The 19,540-nt window shown below is 34.2% G+C and overlaps 1 protein-coding gene across 1 annotated transcript; it reads left to right on the forward strand.

Annotated features, from left to right (window-relative positions):
* The first annotated feature begins 6,554 nt into the window (after positions 1-6,554).
* LOC116118589 lies at positions 6,555-19,290 on the forward strand. The gene is made up of 3 exons (XM_031404578.1): positions 6,555-6,944; positions 7,038-7,175; positions 19,144-19,290. The coding sequence occupies exons 1-3, from the start codon at positions 6,582-6,584 to the stop codon at positions 19,288-19,290; spliced, it is 648 nt and encodes a 215-aa protein (XP_031260438.1). The 5' UTR covers positions 6,555-6,581.
* Positions 19,291-19,540: the final 250 nt, after the last annotated feature.

Raw genomic sequence — 19,540 nt, forward strand, 5'->3', positions numbered from 1 at the left:
TTATTATTATTATTATTATTATTATTATTATTATTATTATTATCATTATTATTATCATTATTATTATTATTATTATTTTTGTGTAATTGCTGATAATTGTAACAAGCTGAGTTTGGTAACCTAGTCTAGCTTGAGGGGGGATGTTAGCCATAAAGTATGAGGCTGCTTCTAACGGTGTCATTTTTCTCTTAAAAGAAGTCAAATAAGGACTATATGGCGTCGTTTTATGTTAGTTGTAAAAGTGAAGCTAAGTGTTAAGTACCCTGCTCACTTTACTCTCTTCATTTCAGTCAATACAAATTAGAAACGAAAATTTCAGTTATAGTTACAGTTCTCTCTCTCTCAATTTCTCACTAAACCCTAACCTCCATACTCTCAATTCTTTCTCAAAACCTAATTTCTACACCATTGACCGATGCCGAAAGCCGTCGGGAGTCAACAATATGGTCGTTTCTGGCCATATTGATGGTTGTAGATCTGGTTGAAAATGACCAGATCTATTCTGTCCATTTCTGGTAGATTAATGGATTTGGCCGTTAACGGCTAGATCTGGGCCATGTTTGTTAACAGCCAGATCTACTACCATTTGGTCGTTTTCGACCATGAATATGGCCAGAAACGGTCATATTGGTGATTCCCGGTGATTTTCAGTGACTTTCGGTGGTGGCAGTCGGCAGTGGTGGCTGGTAGCCGACAATGGCTTAGGGTGGATGGGGGTAATTTTGTCAAAAATTAAAGTTGTCTATAAATTGGGATATTTTGGCTAAATCTGAAATGTTAGGGGTTAAAAGAAATTATTTAAAAATTAATAATAAAAATAATATTATATTAATATTTAAAAATGAGGATAATTTAATAGTTTATATAACATAATTATCAATTTATTCCAACTAACCAAATATATTTCCTTAAAGATTCTCAATGATGTTAAAAGTAATTTAACTTTCCATTTATATAATATTTTCAATAATCCAAAATTTCTTTAACGACCTTGAATGTGACTGTCAACTTGAGTAAGGTATAGTGCCATGGTCATAATCACCAATAAACGACCAATGATTAAAATTTGATTGGTGGGGAAATCAGTTCATTGAGCGAAGTTGACATCTTATGTAGCAAGACTTTTATTTGTGAATGTGAGTGGAGATACGTGGTCATTTAACAACAACTTATATTAATACAACTGTGCACACTAAATATCTCAACTGTATTATGCATTGCTGTACATCAGTCTTAATTGTTGGAATTGCCAAAAAATATCAAATTAAAAACTTTGACAAAGTGTTAGAATTATTCTAAACAGAATTCCACCGACAATTTCTGACCTCAGAATGATAAATGCGAAAAAAATACAACTGATCATTGAATGTTACGTTTATCGATATCTCTTTCTCAACCCTACAGATATATGTCAGAATATATAATTAATTCTTTATTATTACAAGAGGTAAAAGTTGACACAAGAGGTATTATTTTTGTCAAAAGATTTGTGTTTGCTAATTATGTGTACAATTAATCCTAGCTAGTAAATATGAATACGATAAAAAAACGGTACAAGAATTTTTTCGGATATAATATGGTAAACAGTAAAAAATACATTTATAAAAATTCAGTCATAAAATTCAGATACGAGAAAAATATGGTACGGGTATATACGGGTTTAATATGGTGCATTGTCAATAATACGTTTTAAAAAATACGGCAATATCAATCTTAGTTTTAATACTTTTATGGATTACTTAACTAAAATCAATATAGTATTTCAAATGTAAAGTATTCAATTAACCAATAACACAAATATACAATATATAACTGATATTTAAATTATAGTTTCTAGACTCAAACACAATATTTAGCCATGATTCTTTACTAATTTAAAACTTGATAAATTTGATATTAAATGCAACTAATTTTAACTTCTCATTAATCCATTAAATTATTTAAATCAAAAACTAAAATTTTGTCTCACAAATCTATATAAAAGATTAGTGTTACAATAGTCTAACTATTATTTTATACCTATAATATATGACAGTTTTTTTTTATAATAAATTATTATTTTAATTTCATTAATCCAATCTAATTTATTAGATAGCATGGAAATAATTTAAAATATGAAATGTGTTTTGACTCAATATTATAATTAAGCAAATTACTATTTAATTCAAGAAAATTATTCTTCACAAAATGAATACAAAAGAGGTAGGTGAAAACGTGAAATCTCCATATTACTTTTGAGTTTAAAATGTAAAGGTGTTAGGTGTGGGGGAATGGGCGGGAAAGTGGATGTCTTTGAGCGGGTTAGTTTTTTCTATTCCCCCCCTTTTCCAATCTCTTCTCTCATGCCTTACCACTGACTTCTTCTTCCCCACTAAAACGATGTCGTTTCAATTTTTTTTTTTTGAAAAATTCACGAATAATTCATGAATTATACGGATACTCCAATAATTCGCAAATAATTCGACAATCCTTTATAAAATACGTAAATACGTGTTTTATACGCGTATTTACTAACTAGGCAATTAATTAAAAGCTCAAGTCTCATTAAAAGTTAAAAAAAAAAAAAAAAAAAAAAAAAAACAGGTATTAGGGAACACTATTCTCCGAAATCTCATACAAATATACATATATAATAAAATAACTAAAACATAGTATTTGTTTTTCAAAAATTTATATAGTGAATATGAAAAACTTATTACTCGGAACAGAATGTGTTGAAGGAGTAGGCATTATTGGTGGAGGAGAAGCTTTAAATTGGTATTTGTCAGGACAAATGCTACGAGCATTTGGACTCGAATGAGATCTTTGTATAATTGATCACTATAAGTGTTACGACGAATTTGATTGGGAGGTACAGTGCCAAAAAGAAGGGGACTCATTAGCCTATTAACTCAATTCATGAGATTATAATTGCTTCAAATTTTGTTTTTCTCTCTTAAGACACTACAATATTAAACTGATAATGATTTCATTTACTAAAAATATTTATGGTGAAGTGGCTCAATATAAGGTAAGGTTTGACTGGAAGAGCAGAGCTTCAGCCAAACCTAGCTTCAGAATAAACTGATAATGATCTCATTTACAATATTTATTCTCACCAATTTTTTCCTCCAAATCTATGTTTGCCTTACGTATCCAGAATTTCCTCATTTATCTATGTCGATTATAATTTTGTCTTCTTCATGTGCTCTTTATGCAAGTCGCGGCTCTTCCAGCGTTTGTGATATTACCTTTTATTTCTGTCTTATTATTATCAGTTGGCTCGCTCTTCAAGTGCAACGTTCGTCTTAATTACTGCTACATGGGCGCAGTTGCAGCTTTGGCTTGGATTGTATCGGACATTGGTGCATGCTCAGATTTATGATCATGTCTAGACATTAAGTTTTAATTTATAAATTTAAATCATATCCTATCATGTCAGCAACCAACAAATTAATCAACTGATGGCTCGGTTTCACTGTATCACTTGGGACTTGGGAGAGTGACAATTTTCCACCCACGCAAGGTTAGGCGTAAATAATTTTTTCCCCTTGAAAGGTTTAAAAAAAACAATTTTCCACCCATTGTTCAAAGTGAACATTATTTTTAACGGTAAAATGGCATTCTTGTCGGTTTGCACACAATTTATTATAGGGTTACTGTTTTTACACCCCTAAATTACAAACGCATGACAATGATATTCACCAACTTGGGAATTAACCATTTAAACCCCCATCTCTAATTTCAATTTTTTTTATTTAAGTTCTAAAAAAAATCTATGAAGAATAAAAACTGGCCGACGTGTACGTCGGCCAACTGTCATCGACAGAATATGGGTTCAGTCTCGACGACGAGTCCAACCACATCGTCAGTGTCATTGGATAGATTGACCTACGATCTATCCAATGACATTGACTTTCGTTGGCAACCATGGCCAGTCCACAATTTATTTTAAATAATTCAGTTTGTTTTTTAAATTTATTAACCCTAAAATTAATATAAACTAAACTAGGGGTGAAAAATATATTTAATAAAGTTTGGGTGGAAAAAATTATTCAACCTCATTCAAAATTATAAAGTCAACTAGTAAAAGGTATTATAGTCTTTTCGTAGGTTTAAACATGTCAGGTAATATATCTCACTATAGGAATCTTATCGATGGGTGGGAAATTGTTTTTCTGAAACCTTTTGGGTAGAATGTATATCTAACCTTGGGTGGGAAATTGTAACTCTCCCCATCACTTAACCCGAAAGGTTGTGCGTTAATCATCAGTTCAAACAGACAACTAAAGTGGTTACATTTGAGACTCCGAGAAATAATGACCCATGGGGCAATTACTTGAAGACACTTGGTCAAGAATAGTTATGGGCTTATGGCCTACTTCTGGATGAACTATAATATGTAAAGAGTGAAAACAGAAGCCAGATATTGAATGCCCTTTATTGATTTTTATTTAGTGGTTGATGCCCTTATTTAACTGCTGTTGATATAAAGTCTTGTTGCTCAGTGGAAAAACATACAGGCTCAACACAAGAAACAAAAGCACAGCTATGGAGTCATTCAAGATAGTGGCTGCCGAAGAAGAACCAGTGCCTGTGCCTGTGAGCCCTATTGCGCAATATTTCAATAGCTCAGTGTTGTCCATTGTCGTTATTGGTGTTCTGGAAACAGAAGTGCCCATTGATGACTCCCAAACTATCCCATTGCTCAAAAATATGCTCCTCCCCATTAACCCGCGCTTTTCGTCCATCATGGTAATGCCTATATACGCGTGTGAGAGTTTATTATAGCTAATTTTCTATTATAAACTAAAAGGCCCCATCGCTTTCATTGTTAAATATTTGTTCTCCGAACAATAAATGACTCTTAAATAATTTTATGCTTTGCCGTTGAAAGAAATATAGTTGTTTCTCTATTCTAGTCGAATCCTGATAACTCTTCATAAAGTGCTTTTGCTAAACAATTTATGAATTATGATTTATTGTTATCATACGTTGAAGTAGTGTGGAACACTTCTTAAACAGGTTGACAAAAATGGAGTTAAACAATGGAAGAAGGTTGAAGTGCAGCTGAAAGACCACGTAAAATCTCCTATTTTCCCACCGAAAGGACACCAGAATTTTGAAAAATGCCAGCATGACTAATCTCAAAAATAGGCATAGAACCGCTTGCACAGCACCGACCTTTATGGGAAATTCACCTCTTTAAATCACCCACATGCAATCAGCTGGTACTATATTTCAAGCTTCACCATGCACTTGGTGATGGCTTCTCTTTGATGGGAGCTCTTCTTTCATGTCTCCAAAGAGCCGACGATCCTTCTCTTCCGTGACATTTCCTTCTGTCAAACACAACCAATAATTTCGAGCGAAAATGGCGACAATGGCTTAATCAGGAATGTGCCTAAAATTTTGTCTTCAATATTTATTCTACTACAGATTTTTGTCGGAGCCTGAAGAGCAGTCTGGTTAAAGATCGACAAACGCCTATACGATCCGGCAGCATCGAGTGGGGTATGGACCATTGAGCATATCAACAATAATTCTCTCTTTATCAAATCAAGCATTAAGACAAAGCTTGGATTGGTAAGTATATAAATGTATATAGCAAGTTTTTAGTACTTATCTGACTAAAATTTCAGTAATATTATGCGAAAAGTTTGTTGATTGATGGTCAAAACTAAAACTCGAATATCACTAAGCAGGAGTAAATTATAGTTTTGATGATGTGCTGAGGAGACATTTGTTTGCTGCCGCCTATCTTGAAAGTTTAACTGGCATAACTTTCAAGATAATAATTGTACGGTAGTTGGATGGCCGCATAATAAGAGGGTGCGGAAACCTAATGGATTAATTTCTTTTAGAAAATATTTTCATATGTACAACTCTTTCCTATAATCTTATATGACACAAGACAATGATGAATTATATACAAATAATTCAATAAATACTATTAATATAGATAAATGATGTGACAATAGTTTGTATACAAGAGTTTATATAGTAGTTTATATTGTACACCACTCTATTTATATTCATACAATATCATAAATAAGAAATTATAATTTGTAATGTTTTAAAATTGGTCTAAATGTATTATTAATTATATCTTTAGAATAATACTGAAATTACATTAGGTATTAATACAGCGGTTTCACTTCTTTTATGACAATTTTTTTCACGCTTATCCCACACTTTACCCTACTTTCCCTGTGCACAAACACATTATTAAATGATACTTTCCAAGGACCTTTACTCTAAAATGACTTCACTGAAAAGGCTCTAACCAATTGGGGTTGGGCCGTTGGGGATACTTACATTGAGGCCCATTCTAATGTCAAGTTATAATTGAATTTTTATTGTTCATTCACATTTAGTAAATTACATGAACTTAAGAATAGTTTAGGAACCCAAAGTATCGTTCTCAGGACAGATGATATATAGCTTAAACCTTCAGCAAAATTAAATTTTCAATTTTAGTTGACATACATCAATTTCATCTCTAAAATTTATTAACATTCCATTTTGGCTACATTCTTTTTCTCTTTACCCCTATTTTGTTTCATAATATGACTGCAAATTATATTTAATTTCCCTTACATATGACACAGTCGGTAAACGATGTTATTACTGGAGTAATCTTCTTGGGGACTCGGTTATACATGCAATCGGTTAGCCAGGAGTCAAGTAATATGGATTCTACAGCAGTTTTGATGCTAAACATCAGGATGTTAAGGAGTTACAGTTCAGTGAAGGAGATGCTTAAACCTGACTCCAAATCACCATGGGGAAACCATTTTGCAACTTTGCAAATGCCGATACCCAAGTTAACTGATGCTGAGCTTTCAAATCCCCTGGAATTCATCAAGAAAGCACATGAAATAATCAAGGGTAAGCGGAGTTCATTCGGTGTTTACCTCACTGCTAGGCTCCTGGACATGGTGAAGAAATTTAGAGGCCCTGAGGTATACATATGTTTAACTTAATTAATTTATTATTTATTCCCTCAAAGTACCATAAATTGCCAGATTAATGCTATATATATATATGCATTGCAGGCAGCAGCTAAATATGTCTATCGCACGCTCAACAACTCGAGCATGGCAATCACAAATATGATGGGGCCCGTCGAGAAAATGGCTTTGGCTAACCATCCAATTAAAGGCTTATACTTTATGGTGTTCGGCTCACCACAGGTACGCACCTAATCAAAATATTAATGTGCCGTTTGCTCTATAAAAAAATGATATAAGCCAGCTAATTCTAGAGCATTCATAATTATTATTAGGGAGAACGACATATTCCCAGTTAAAGGTTTAGCGAAACGACACTCTCCTCCGTTAAGTATCAAAACGACACTTTTTCACTCATTGTTCTGTTCCCTTAAAAAAATCCTTGATGAAAAAGGGTAAGATAGTCAATTTACTTTGAAGCCTCATAAATCAAAATTAAAAAATTGAAATTTTCCCTTTCTCTTTTCTTTTCCCCTCCTTCTCTTTCTTTTCTTCTTCCTTTTTTTGTCTTCTTATCTTTTCTTCGCCATCATCTCTTTCTTCTACGTTGGAGGTTGCTACGCCGGCCTAACCTACAACCGCCACCTGGGCTGGTGGCGTTGTAACCTTCAGTCATGAGTCAGCCTCCTGTCGGCACCTGAGTCGGCCTCCTGTTGACACCGTAGTTGACCTCTCTCCACGCCTTGAACGAGTCTGCCTGCCTCCATCACCAGCTCTTCATCGCCCCAAGCCCGTTCTGCTTACCACTCTACCAAGCTTCTGCCTCAAAGACCTCCTCTCTCCTTCGCAGTTGCGCAACCTTACGACTACGAGCAGTCGCATCCAACCCCCTCGCCATTCGCCGCTACCTCCATCCACCCTATCGTCCCCCACCGATCGTTCCTCATCATCTTGCAACCATAGCCTTGCCTTTGCCGCTGCTGTTTGGAGAAATTTGTGTTTGACGGTTGAAAGTGGATTGTTTTGTTGATTTTGTGTAGTTTGATTTGATTTTGAAGTGTTGTTTTTTTATTTCTGCTTTGTGGAAGATTTGGATGATTTCGGCCACATCTAATCCCTTCACACAGTTACCTTGCCAAGTCGCCCACCACCCGTTCGACAAAAAACCCTACCTAGCGCCCATTGCGCGAGCCCCCAGCCTTCCTACGCGCACATGACTACCCCTCCCCCATCCCCTGGCATGCACACATTTGAAAATTAGATTAGACCCAACTAAATTCATTTATTGGTAAAGGTATTAAAGAAAAAAAAAAAGTTTATTTATCATTATTTCCTAGCAAGTTTAATACACGCCCTGCACAAATTAACAAATTCAAATAGACAACACTTGAATAATTGAGGTGTCTTTAACAATGCACAGGTTATTAATCCAAAAAATGGAAAACTTTAAGATAATGTTTCTAGCTGAAGTTTTCCCTATTGATATTCATAATTTTATGGATCTATTTGATTATTTAAAACAAAGCCCATTTTAAAATATCTATTTTTATATATATCTTGGAGTCCCAGATTCAGTTTTTAATGTGCTTGAAAATTTTAATGTGTTTGTTGGAAGTTGGAATATCTTGTATTTTATGAGTTTGTGAAAAAAAAATTGTATATAAATTTTTATTAAATTCCATTAAATTATTTTTAATAAAAAAATTAAAAGGATAAATTGGTAATTTAGTTCTCATGAATAGTTGAGGGTATATCAATAATTTTATATTTAATGAGTGGGTATATTGGTAATTGAATCTATTTACATTACATAAAATAATAAATGGATTATTAAGTCAAATAATAAAAGATATTTTCGTCTTTATAGCCAAATAGTAACAGATTTTCTAACCGAACATAATGGTGGGTGGGAAAGTGTCGTTTTGGAACCTTTTTTTTTTTTTTTTTTTTTTTTTTGTGTTAAGTAACTTTCATTAGAAAAAAAAAAAAAGAATGTACAAAAGCCTATAAAAGGCGGCCACCTACCTACGACAACCCTTGGTGAAGACCAAAAAAATTAGCCTTTACAAGACTATGTATAACACTACCTCGGGACATATCCCAGGTGAGGAACATCAAAGAAAGTTAAAAGACAATGCCCAATAGGGACAAAAAAAAAAAAAAAAAAAAAAAAAAACCACCTTTACCCACATAGCCCCCCTATGCTAGACAAAGAACCTTAATAACAAGTTTGTCCTAAAGTCCCACCACCACCAAGACCACAAAACCCAGAGTGATCACCCATAAAAAATAGACACCGGTAACCCCCAAATTTACGCAAGGCTTCTATTTCCCATGGTCCTTTTCATTTTCCTTAGCTCCACGGCCTTATCCCTTACTACTAACCTAATGATATTGTGGATGGTTAGTGCATCTTTACACTCCACTCCAAACACCTTATTTTTTATTTCCCTCAAAATCCAATAGATAGTGGCACTGAAACACGACTTTGCCAAAAAATACTTGAGCTTATTTCTTTTCCATTTTAAGGATAAGCCATGAATATAAACATTCCAAGGCACCGCCTTATAGCCCATAGAACTAATGGCAAGGGTCCGACTCCAAATAGACTTAGAGAAGGGCAAGAGAAAAAGAGATGATCCAAGGTTTCTTTGGCCGAATTACAAAAACAACAAGAGTTATGTGAAATGCCATACCTCTCAAGCTTATCCTTTGTGTTGAGCTTCCAGCCATGCAAAGAATAATAGTATGTCTTGGAATGGATTTCGTGAACCACACAAGATGAGACCAATCAAACTTAGCTTTCCTCATCCTTATTTCATTCCATGCTGAACTAATAGAGAAACCCTTGGTCATAGAAGGGATCCAAACAATTCTATCCTCCCTCATGGTAGGATTGAAATTAACCAATTTTTTCATTTCCAACAACACCCAAGAGCTTGCAATTGACAATTTTCACTCACCTCGATCGCAAATCTTACCAATTCAAGCATCAGTAGATAAACTGAATTCATAAATAATCCGAGGACGATATTTGAGGGCAAGCGGGCCAATATTGTGCCAATTATCATGCCAAAGCCGAATATGTCTCCCATCACCAATCTCGCACTTGATTCTCAACCTAGCCTCACCTCTAAGCTTAAGGATGCTCCTCTAAGTCCAAGAGCAATCATGGGGAATGAGAATTTCCCAAATACTCTTGTTCTTAAATAGATAAGTTTTGATCCAAGACCCATCCCAAGGAGGGATTAATTTGGGCAATGTTCCCAATCTGCCTCATTATAGTTGTCTTGTTTCATTCCTTAGTTCTCATAATCCGTAAACCCCCTTCTTCCTTTGGAACACATACATCTTCCCAAGCAATCTTTGTTTTAGTTTTCTTCAAATCCCCCACCTAAACCATAAGAAAGCCCTAAGGGAGGCCTCAATTTCCTTGTGCACTCTCGAGGGAAGGATGAAAATTGAGGACCAAAAAAGTTGGATGCTCCACAAAATAACTTTGATGAGAATGACTCATCCTGCATAAGACAAAAACTTGCTTCTCTAAGAATTAATCCTTGCAAGTGTTTTGTTAATAAGAACTTTGCAATCAACATACTTCAATGTACTTGTACTAAGAGGGACGCCCAAATACCGGATGGGGAAATTTCCTTCTCTAAAGTTGATAACCTGCAAAATATTCTCTTTTTCCTCTTTTGAGACACCAGAACAAAACAAGTTGCTCTTACTAGAGTTAGCCTCCAACCTCGACCATTCCTTGAAAGTTCCCAAAGCTTGCTTAATTAACCCAATAGATAACATGTCCCCATTACAAAATATCATGAGATCATCCGCAAAGCAAAGATATGTGATGTTTTCTACATTACACCTCAGGTGGAATTTGAAACTAGGATCCTTAGCTACTTTCCCAAGGATTTGAGAGAGAACTTCCATAACCATCACAAAAAGATGCGGTGAGATTGGTTTCCCTTGCCTCAACCCTCTAGAGCTACCACAAAAACCTCCCAACTCCCCATTGATGGCAATAGAAAACATAGACGTTTTAATGTAAACCTCAATCTAGTAAACAACTTTAGGAGGGAAACCATGCATACCTCTTAGGGGTCGTTTAGATCGGGGGTAAATAAGATAACGGGGGTAATCTTCGTTTATTTTACAAGACTCTTATGTTTGGTTTGCAAGTAGTAAGATATTACAGGAATCTTTTATTACAAATAGTGGTTACTGTTGGTAATATGGGGGGTAATCTTATTACCTTGCTAGGGTGTGTTATTAAAACATTACCGAGGTAATATGATATTTCTAGCAATTTTGCCCTTAATTAAAAATCATTTCAGACACAATTGTCCTTAAATGTCTACCAAATAATAATTACCCAACCCCCCTCCATTTGAGAAATTAGCTAAAACACCCTAACCACAAAAAAGTTTAAAAGTTAACAAAATAACCCTAGCTAGCCAAGACCATCGCCTGTCGTGACTCACTACCACCGGCCACCAACATTAGTCGACGTAATGGTGCACGATCGGCATGATCTGACCGGTTGTGCATCGGTAAGGCCTTTTTCGGCCAATGGATTATAGATCCATGACAAAAAACGACTAAATTTGGTGTTTCTTCACGGCCAGATCTTTGGCTATGAAATGGCATAACCAAAGATTTGGCCTTTTCACGGCCAGATCTGTGGCCGTGAAACAACCACATATTTGGCCATCAAATGGCCATAGATATGGCCGTTTTTCGGTTCCGGCTTTGCCAGTGCACGACCAACCATATACGGCCAGTTGTGCGGCATTTCGTCGACTGTCGGTAGCGATCGGCAGTGGTGGCGGGTTGCCGGCAGTGGCTTGGGGCGGGGGGGTGATTTTGCTGTAAATTAAAGTTTTATATGGTTGGGGTGTTTTAGCAAAATTTCAAATGTAGGGGGTTAAAAAAATTATTCAAAAAAATAATAATAAAAAATACTGTTATATTAATATTTAAAAATGAGAGCAATTTAGTAACCTGTATAACATACCCATCCATTTATCCTCCCAACCAAACATATTATTCACTAATTTATTTGAACCAACCAAACACATCTTCTAAACATTCACAGTAATCTTTAAGATGATCTTCCTTTCTGTTAATATAATATACCCCTATAATAGAACATTATGGGTCTGTTTGTTTTGTTATTTTGGATATGATTTCTGAAATAGAATTAGAGATTTGGGTTGAGTTATTATTATGAGAATAGGATTTGAATAATAGAGTGTTTGGTAGAGTATTTTGACCTTGTTATTTGTGCTGAATAAATTGTTAAATATTTGTTTGATATATTTTTTATAAATGATTTATTAATATAATATTTTGGTGCATTTTGTTAAAATAATTTATTATTATAACCTAAAAACTTATCAATTTACATTTTAATAATATTAAACATTTGATTGGTAATTTCGTGACCACTAAATATTAAAAAAAAAAAAACTCATATTAATTTTAAGTACTAATCCAACTGTTTAAAAACACCACACTAATATATATATGACAAAGCTACTAATTATCAACCCTTAGAACCGTTTGTACATATATACTCAATTTACAATTATGAACTAGTCATATGTAGGAGTGTTCAGTTTCGGGTACCCTACACTTTTGGAAGGAACCGGAATCGAAACCAGAACTGAAACCGGAATCGGAATCGGAACCAGAATCAGAATCGACGGTTCCAATTTCTTGAATTTTGGAACCGAAACCGATGGTTCCGGTTCCGGTTCTAGGTACCCTGTAAAATTCATTATCCCCCCCAAAGTTTTTAAAATGACAAAAAAACTCTTAAAAACTTACAAATACCCCCCACTTGGCACTTTTTAACAAAATTAAAATTATAAATTTCATATTTCAAACTCCAAAATTAAAATAATCTATTGAAAATCACAAATTCAAAATTAAAATATTACAATAATCCGTTGAAAATCACAAATTCAAAATTATAAACTCCAAAACTAAAACGATGAAATTACATAACATATAAAATTAGTAACATAACAATTAACGACATCCAAATATGAAAAACTAAAAATATCTCATGCTCCATGCTTTGAATTGCTCGCCTCATGTGCATTAATTTCTATAAAACAAATACAAGAAAATTGATTAGTAAGTTCAAAATATTGAACAAAATAATTTGGGAATAAATTAATTAAATATCAACATAAAAGATTGATATTATTTTGTTACCTGAGTTATAACTTTCTGCATACATCAAGTAATCGTCAAAAGTAGTTGACATTGTTCTTACAAAAAATTTGCCAAGTTCAACTTCAAAATAATTTAAAATACATATGATGTTTAATAAACATAATGTTTATGTGATATTATGCCATCAATAAATAAAAATCTGATTTAGTGTTTAGCATCTCATTTTCTTCGACTTCCATTAAATCTTTAAACCTATAGTCACCATCATTTATAAACTCAAGAATTGTAGACATGCATGCACCCCACCAATACCTTAAAATTTGAACCAACCCACCTTAGAAAAACAATCCAGAAAACGGGGACAGAATATAAGCAATCAAAACTCAAAAGGGGAATCCAAAAATAAAAAGAGCATATATACTAACAAAAAGAAGCACCGAATGAAATGTTTAGATTTGAAATGAAATATAAGAATGTAACTTTGCAGTAAAGAAATGGAGAAGATAAGAATAACAGGAAATAAAATGGACCCACAAACAAGAGCTAATTAAGTAATTATATAAAGCCAAGATTTTTTTCATGGGATTTTTTGTTTTTTTATTTTGGTTTAGCTAAAATAAGAAACTGTTGAGGAAGGTATAATAAAAGAGATTAATTATGATAAAAAGATACGAAAGCTAACATAATGGGTCTTCCAGCAAGACTTTGTCACAAACTGATCTAATATTTCTCACCAGAACTCACTGTGTCTAAACAAAAATTTGCCACCCATCCCACAAACTCTGCATGAAAGACACGTATCTCTTTCTACTCTTCTCCTTTTTTCTTTATAAACACCTACCACTTTTGCATTTCCAGTACACTAAACACAATCTCATCATCATCAAAATTAAACTGCTAAGCTATGAAGAACACGTGATCTAACCTCAGATCTAACCTCTTTTATTATTTAATGTAGTGTTGGCAACTTTTTTATCATGTGGCATGCTTTTGTAGAATAAAGGGCCAGCTTTCAGGAACAACAGTCTCAGTTTTTTGAGTAAGTGTGATTAGAATATTTTTGTACGCCATTCCATGGAATCAACTCCATCTTTTTTAAGAGCAGTAAATTCATTGATGAATTTTCAATTAATTAATAGCTAAACTCACCCAAATTCAGCATACACTTTCTATTGAATGCACAAAACACAATGGAATAAAGACACGAGTGAGATTAATTAATTTTCTTTTAATCTTCTTCTTTTTGGGTCTTGTCATTGTTAGTAATAAGCTTACTTAATTTAAGTTTCATAATTATGGTTAATCATACTTATCCCACATGTAATGTTGGTTAACTTTCTCTGTTTTAAGCTTTCGAAGACAAAATTAACTATCTTTTACATATTATGACTTTTAACCTTCTTTCAGTTCAGGATTAATATTACACCATTTTAATTAATTAAATTTCATATAGGCCAAGAACAACACAGTTACTTTATATATTAACATCATATTATCAATTTTTTCTGCCAATCTTGTGGTTGAAGGTCATGAAGATTAAAAGACAGAATATATAGTATAAGGTAAAAATTGTATCTCTAGAGTTCTATATACTCTTGGTTTCTTACTTGGGGAGCTAGTTTAACTAGATCTGTAGTTACTCTATAGCAGAAATGAAGTTAATCTAGATCTGTAGATCAAGTTAAAATTCAAAAATAAAATTAAAAGAAAGAAATGGAAATTACCTTAAGAAATTGGAGTGCTTTAGTGTCTTCTTCTAGATTCCAAGGATCACGATTTCACAAAACCAAGCAAATTAAAGGAAAAAAAAAGCTGAAGTTTTTGCCTTAATCTAAAGTGAGTGGACAGAGACCAAGAGCAGATGAAGATTGTGAGAAGGGAAGAAAGAAAATGAACTTTTTTGCAAAGAAAAAAAAGCTAAAGTTTTACCTTAATCTGAAGTGAATGGATAGAGAGCAACAAGAGCATATGAAGATCGTGAGAAGGGAAGAAAGAAAATGAATTTTTTTGCCCTAATTTGAAGTATTTATATGTGGCAAGTAAATTACAATAACCCCCCACTCTTTAATAACATTTCATTTCAGTCCCGGTTCTGGGTTTCGGTTTCGGTTCTTGACTGTAGGAACTAGAACCAGAACCGTATAGTGTCGGTTCCAGATTTTTGGAACCAGAACCTACCCGTTGATGATCGGTTCTGAGTAGGAATCAGAACCAAACACCAGGTACCCAACGGTTCTTTTGAACACCCCTAGTCATATGTGTTGCCTATAGTTCAATCGTCATGTTGTCTTTATGTGAAAGAAGCAGGGAGCTGTGCGCCAGAATGGTTCAGATCGGCCTAACTGAGCTTCGCCAGAGGTTGAATGCAGGTGGAAGAGAAGTTGTAATGGTGGTTGGTGTTTGGAAGAAGAGGGATTGAAGAAATAAAGAAGAAGAGGAAAGAAATAAAGAATAAAGAAGGGCAGATGGCAAGTGGAAGAGAGACTTGTCACGGTGGTTAAGGGAGAGAGACTAAAGAAATAAAGAGGAAGAAGAAGAAAGGAATAAAGGAAGAAAGAAGTAAAATAAAAAATTGCAGATGTAGACCCCACCAACATAACTGTCAAATATGACAGGAGTAGTATTTATTGAATACAACTTTTTAAGTAATAAAACAAACACAAATTTCAAAATTGTATCCCAAATACTGATAGAAATAGTAACCCAAACGCACACTATAGGATCCAAATGGCCCCTTAAGGATTTCGATGATGAAGTCCCAATTCACCGAGTCGTAAAGCTTTCATCAAATCAACTTTCAAGGAAGATTTCTTACTCTTGGCTAATTTCCTCCCATAGTGGCGCACCAACTCTTGGTAAAGAAGAATGTTGTCTCCAATCTTCATACCTTTAACAAAAGCAGCTTATGCTCGATCAACAAAGCTTAGGAGTGCATCCTTGATTCTATTTGCAATAATCTTCGAGATGCATATATAGATTATGTTGCAACAAGAAATTGGTCTAAAGTCATGACAAGTGGATGAGTTTTCATATTTCCGCATGAGGGCTATAATGGTACAATTAATTTCCTTTAGGATCTTCCCAGATCTAAAAAAAAATCTTGGATAGCCTCCACAACATCCTTTCCCACTATGCTCCAAGCTTGTTTAAAAAAGTGGGCACCATATCCATCGGGGGCGGGTGCTTTATTATTACCAAGCTCGAAAAAAGTTTTCTTAATCTCTTCCCTAGTCACTTCAACTTCCATAAACATCTTCTCTTCATCCCTCATATAAGGAACTATAAGCTTTTCAAGGCCTTCAAAATTTGTTTGAGGCTCCTTCTCTCAAAAGAGATTTTGGTAGAACCCACAAACTCCTTCTTGATTCTAGCATTGGCCCTAGTCGCAAAACCATTCTCAAGAACCAAAGAGGAAATTTTTTCCCTATTTCTTTTCCCATTGATGGTTTTAAAGAAGAATGCCATGTTTTGGTCTCCTTCCTTAAGCCAATTAACCCTCACCTTTTGTTTAGCAAGGCTCTCTTCCGCCAAGCTCAACATTTTAAAACGAAGAGCTTTACCATTCTCCTCATCAATAAGGTTTCTATTAAAAGGATCAACGACCAATTTGTCTTGAACTTCCAAGAGTGATTCCCTAGCCTCCTTAACTCTCTCCAAGATACACCAATATTCCTTACGATTAAGTATCCTAATTAAGTTCTCCTTTAAGTTTCTTGAGTTTCGTCACTAGCTGGTACATGGGGTTGTCGTCCACATTTTCTCTCCAAACCGACTCTACAATTTCCAAGAATCTAGTGTCATGGGCCCAAAAATTGAAGAACTTAAAAGGGGCTTTCCTAACCTTTATTGGAGTACCACAATCAACCCTGGCTGGACTATGGTTGGAAATATGGGTGAGCACGGGTAGCGGATAAAATTAGAACCTACTTGGAATTGACATTGTGCGGGTAGGTTCTGATTTCATTTTATTGGAACTAACACTGTGCGGTTCCAGTTTCGGTTCCTACAGGTTTCAGAACTAGAACCAGAACCAAAATCGAGGAAAAGAACCTGAAGTGGGTACCCAGCTTGGAACTTGCTTGGAACATGTTTGTGCTTTGGTTTTGATTAAAAAATTTTACGTGAATTGTAATGACTTGATTGAATTCAAATGTTGCCTAGAGATTAAAGGATTTATGAGTCACATTGGACACAAATGAATGAGTAATCAAAAGTTCGAAACTACTAAATGTAGGTTTTCTTAATTTGCTATGGGTGTATTTGTAAACTTTTAAGGTATTTTTGTCATTTTTTAAAATAATAGGGGGGTAATTGATTTTTTATAGAGTACCTAGGTAAGGAATGAAACTTGAAATTCAGGCTTCGGTTCCTTGAATTTAAGAACTGGAATTGACAGGTTCCGGTTTTGGTTCCTTTTTTTGGAAACATGTTGTGTGGTTCCGGTTCCCCCGAAAAATGCAGGGTATCCTGAATCGCTCACCCCTAGTCAGAAACACCCAGGGGGTGGAAAAAAGCTCCTGAATTAGGAAAGGAAAACGCCCATAATGGGTGGGAAAGGTCGTTTTGCCAAACCTTGGGTGGGAAAATGTCTTTCTCCCTTATTTTTATTATTTTTCTTCTTGGTATCCTTATTAATATTCACTCTATATATTAATTATAAAATACAGACTTTTAATCAATATATAGAGTGCCAAACCTTGGGTGGGAAAATGTTGTTCTCCCTTATTATTATTATTTTTCTTCTTGGTATCCTTATTAATATTCACTCTATATATTAATTACAAAATACATACTTGTAATCAATATATAGAGTGCCAAACCTTGGGTGGGAAATGTGTCCTTATTAATTCACTCTATCTCTTAATTACAAAATACATACTTGTAATTAATATATATGGTGTATTGGTGTGTTTGGTTGGAGGTAATGTTGGATTACTGAGGTAATGTCAATCTTATATTACTTGATTACCACGTTTGGTTGTCAAGTAATATAAGATTCTGGTAATATTTCAAAACCAATAGTAATAATCTGATTACTTACATTTTCTTAGGTATTTTAAGATTACTTGGTAATCTTATTTTTATTACAATTTTATCCCTTATTAATAAAATTTTTGGACAATAATGCCCTTGTTTAAAAAACAATTTACATTAATCTGCCATTACAATTTTACCCTTGATTAATTAAGTTTTTGTACAATAATGCCCTTACATTTAAAACAAATTGTAGACCACCACCGCCACCCAACCACCACTACCAACAATTGACCAACCACCATCGATCGACGCCGAAAGCCACTGGGAGTTGCCGATATGGCCATTTCTAGCCATATTAATGGTCGTAGATCTTGCTAGAAATGGCTAGATCTATTCTATTCATTTCTGGTTGATCGATGCCATGTTTGTTAATGGCCAGATCTACGACCATCTGGTCGTTTTCAGCCATCAATATGGCCGGACACAATCATATTGGCGACTCCCGGTGATTTTCAGTGACTTTTAGTGGTGACGGCCAACAGTGACTTAGGGTGGATGAGGGTGATTTTATTACAAATTAAAGTTTTATATAAGCTGGGGTGTTTTAGCTAAATCTGAAATGTTGGGGGTTAAAAAAAAAGTTCAAAAATTAATAATAAAAATAATATTATATTAATATTTAAAAATGAGGGCAATTTAGTAATTTATATAACATATTTACCAATTTATTCCAACTAACCAAACACATTTCCCTAAAGATTCTCAATACTCTTCAAGGTATATTAATTTTTTATTAATATAACATTCTCAATAATCTAATATTTATTTAACCAAACACACCCTATTCATAAAAAAAAAGATGGTTAATTTTGTCAGGCATGCTGTATCAAAGGCTCTACTTTTGACATGAATTAATTCATCGTGCATAATTAAATATGAAAAATTCTAAAATTATACAAATCCACTGCCACTTATAAAGATTGAGTTCAATTGCCAGCAAAAATGAGTTGAAGTTGAATTGAATAACTTGTTCGTGATGGTGTTGCAGAGTCTTGTAATAACGTTGGTGAGTTACATGGGGCAGCTGAGGATTGCTATAGGATCAGAAGATGGGTTCATAGATTCCCAAAAGCTAAAGTCATGCATGGAGAATGCCTTCGACATGATACTCAAAGGTCAAAGCTGTTTGAGCTGAAACGTCTTGAACCACTAAATTCTGAATAGTGGCATACACTCCAAATGTTAATTGTTATTGGAGCTCATCAAATTAAGGATGGTCCTAGCTATATAATAGTTTTCTCTAGAGACTACATATATCTACTTTCATAAGTCTCAAAACCTAAATTATATGTAAAATGTTAGTTTGAATCGTTCTTGTACTGTGTGGACACTGGGGCGAAGGCCAGCAATTACTAGTTATATTAATTAATGTTTGATCATTTGAT

Source organism: Pistacia vera, unplaced genomic scaffold, assembly GCF_008641045.1.
Source record: "Pistacia vera cultivar Batoury unplaced genomic scaffold, PisVer_v2 Contig1242, whole genome shotgun sequence".
NCBI lineage: Eukaryota > Viridiplantae > Streptophyta > Magnoliopsida > Sapindales > Anacardiaceae > Pistacia > Pistacia vera.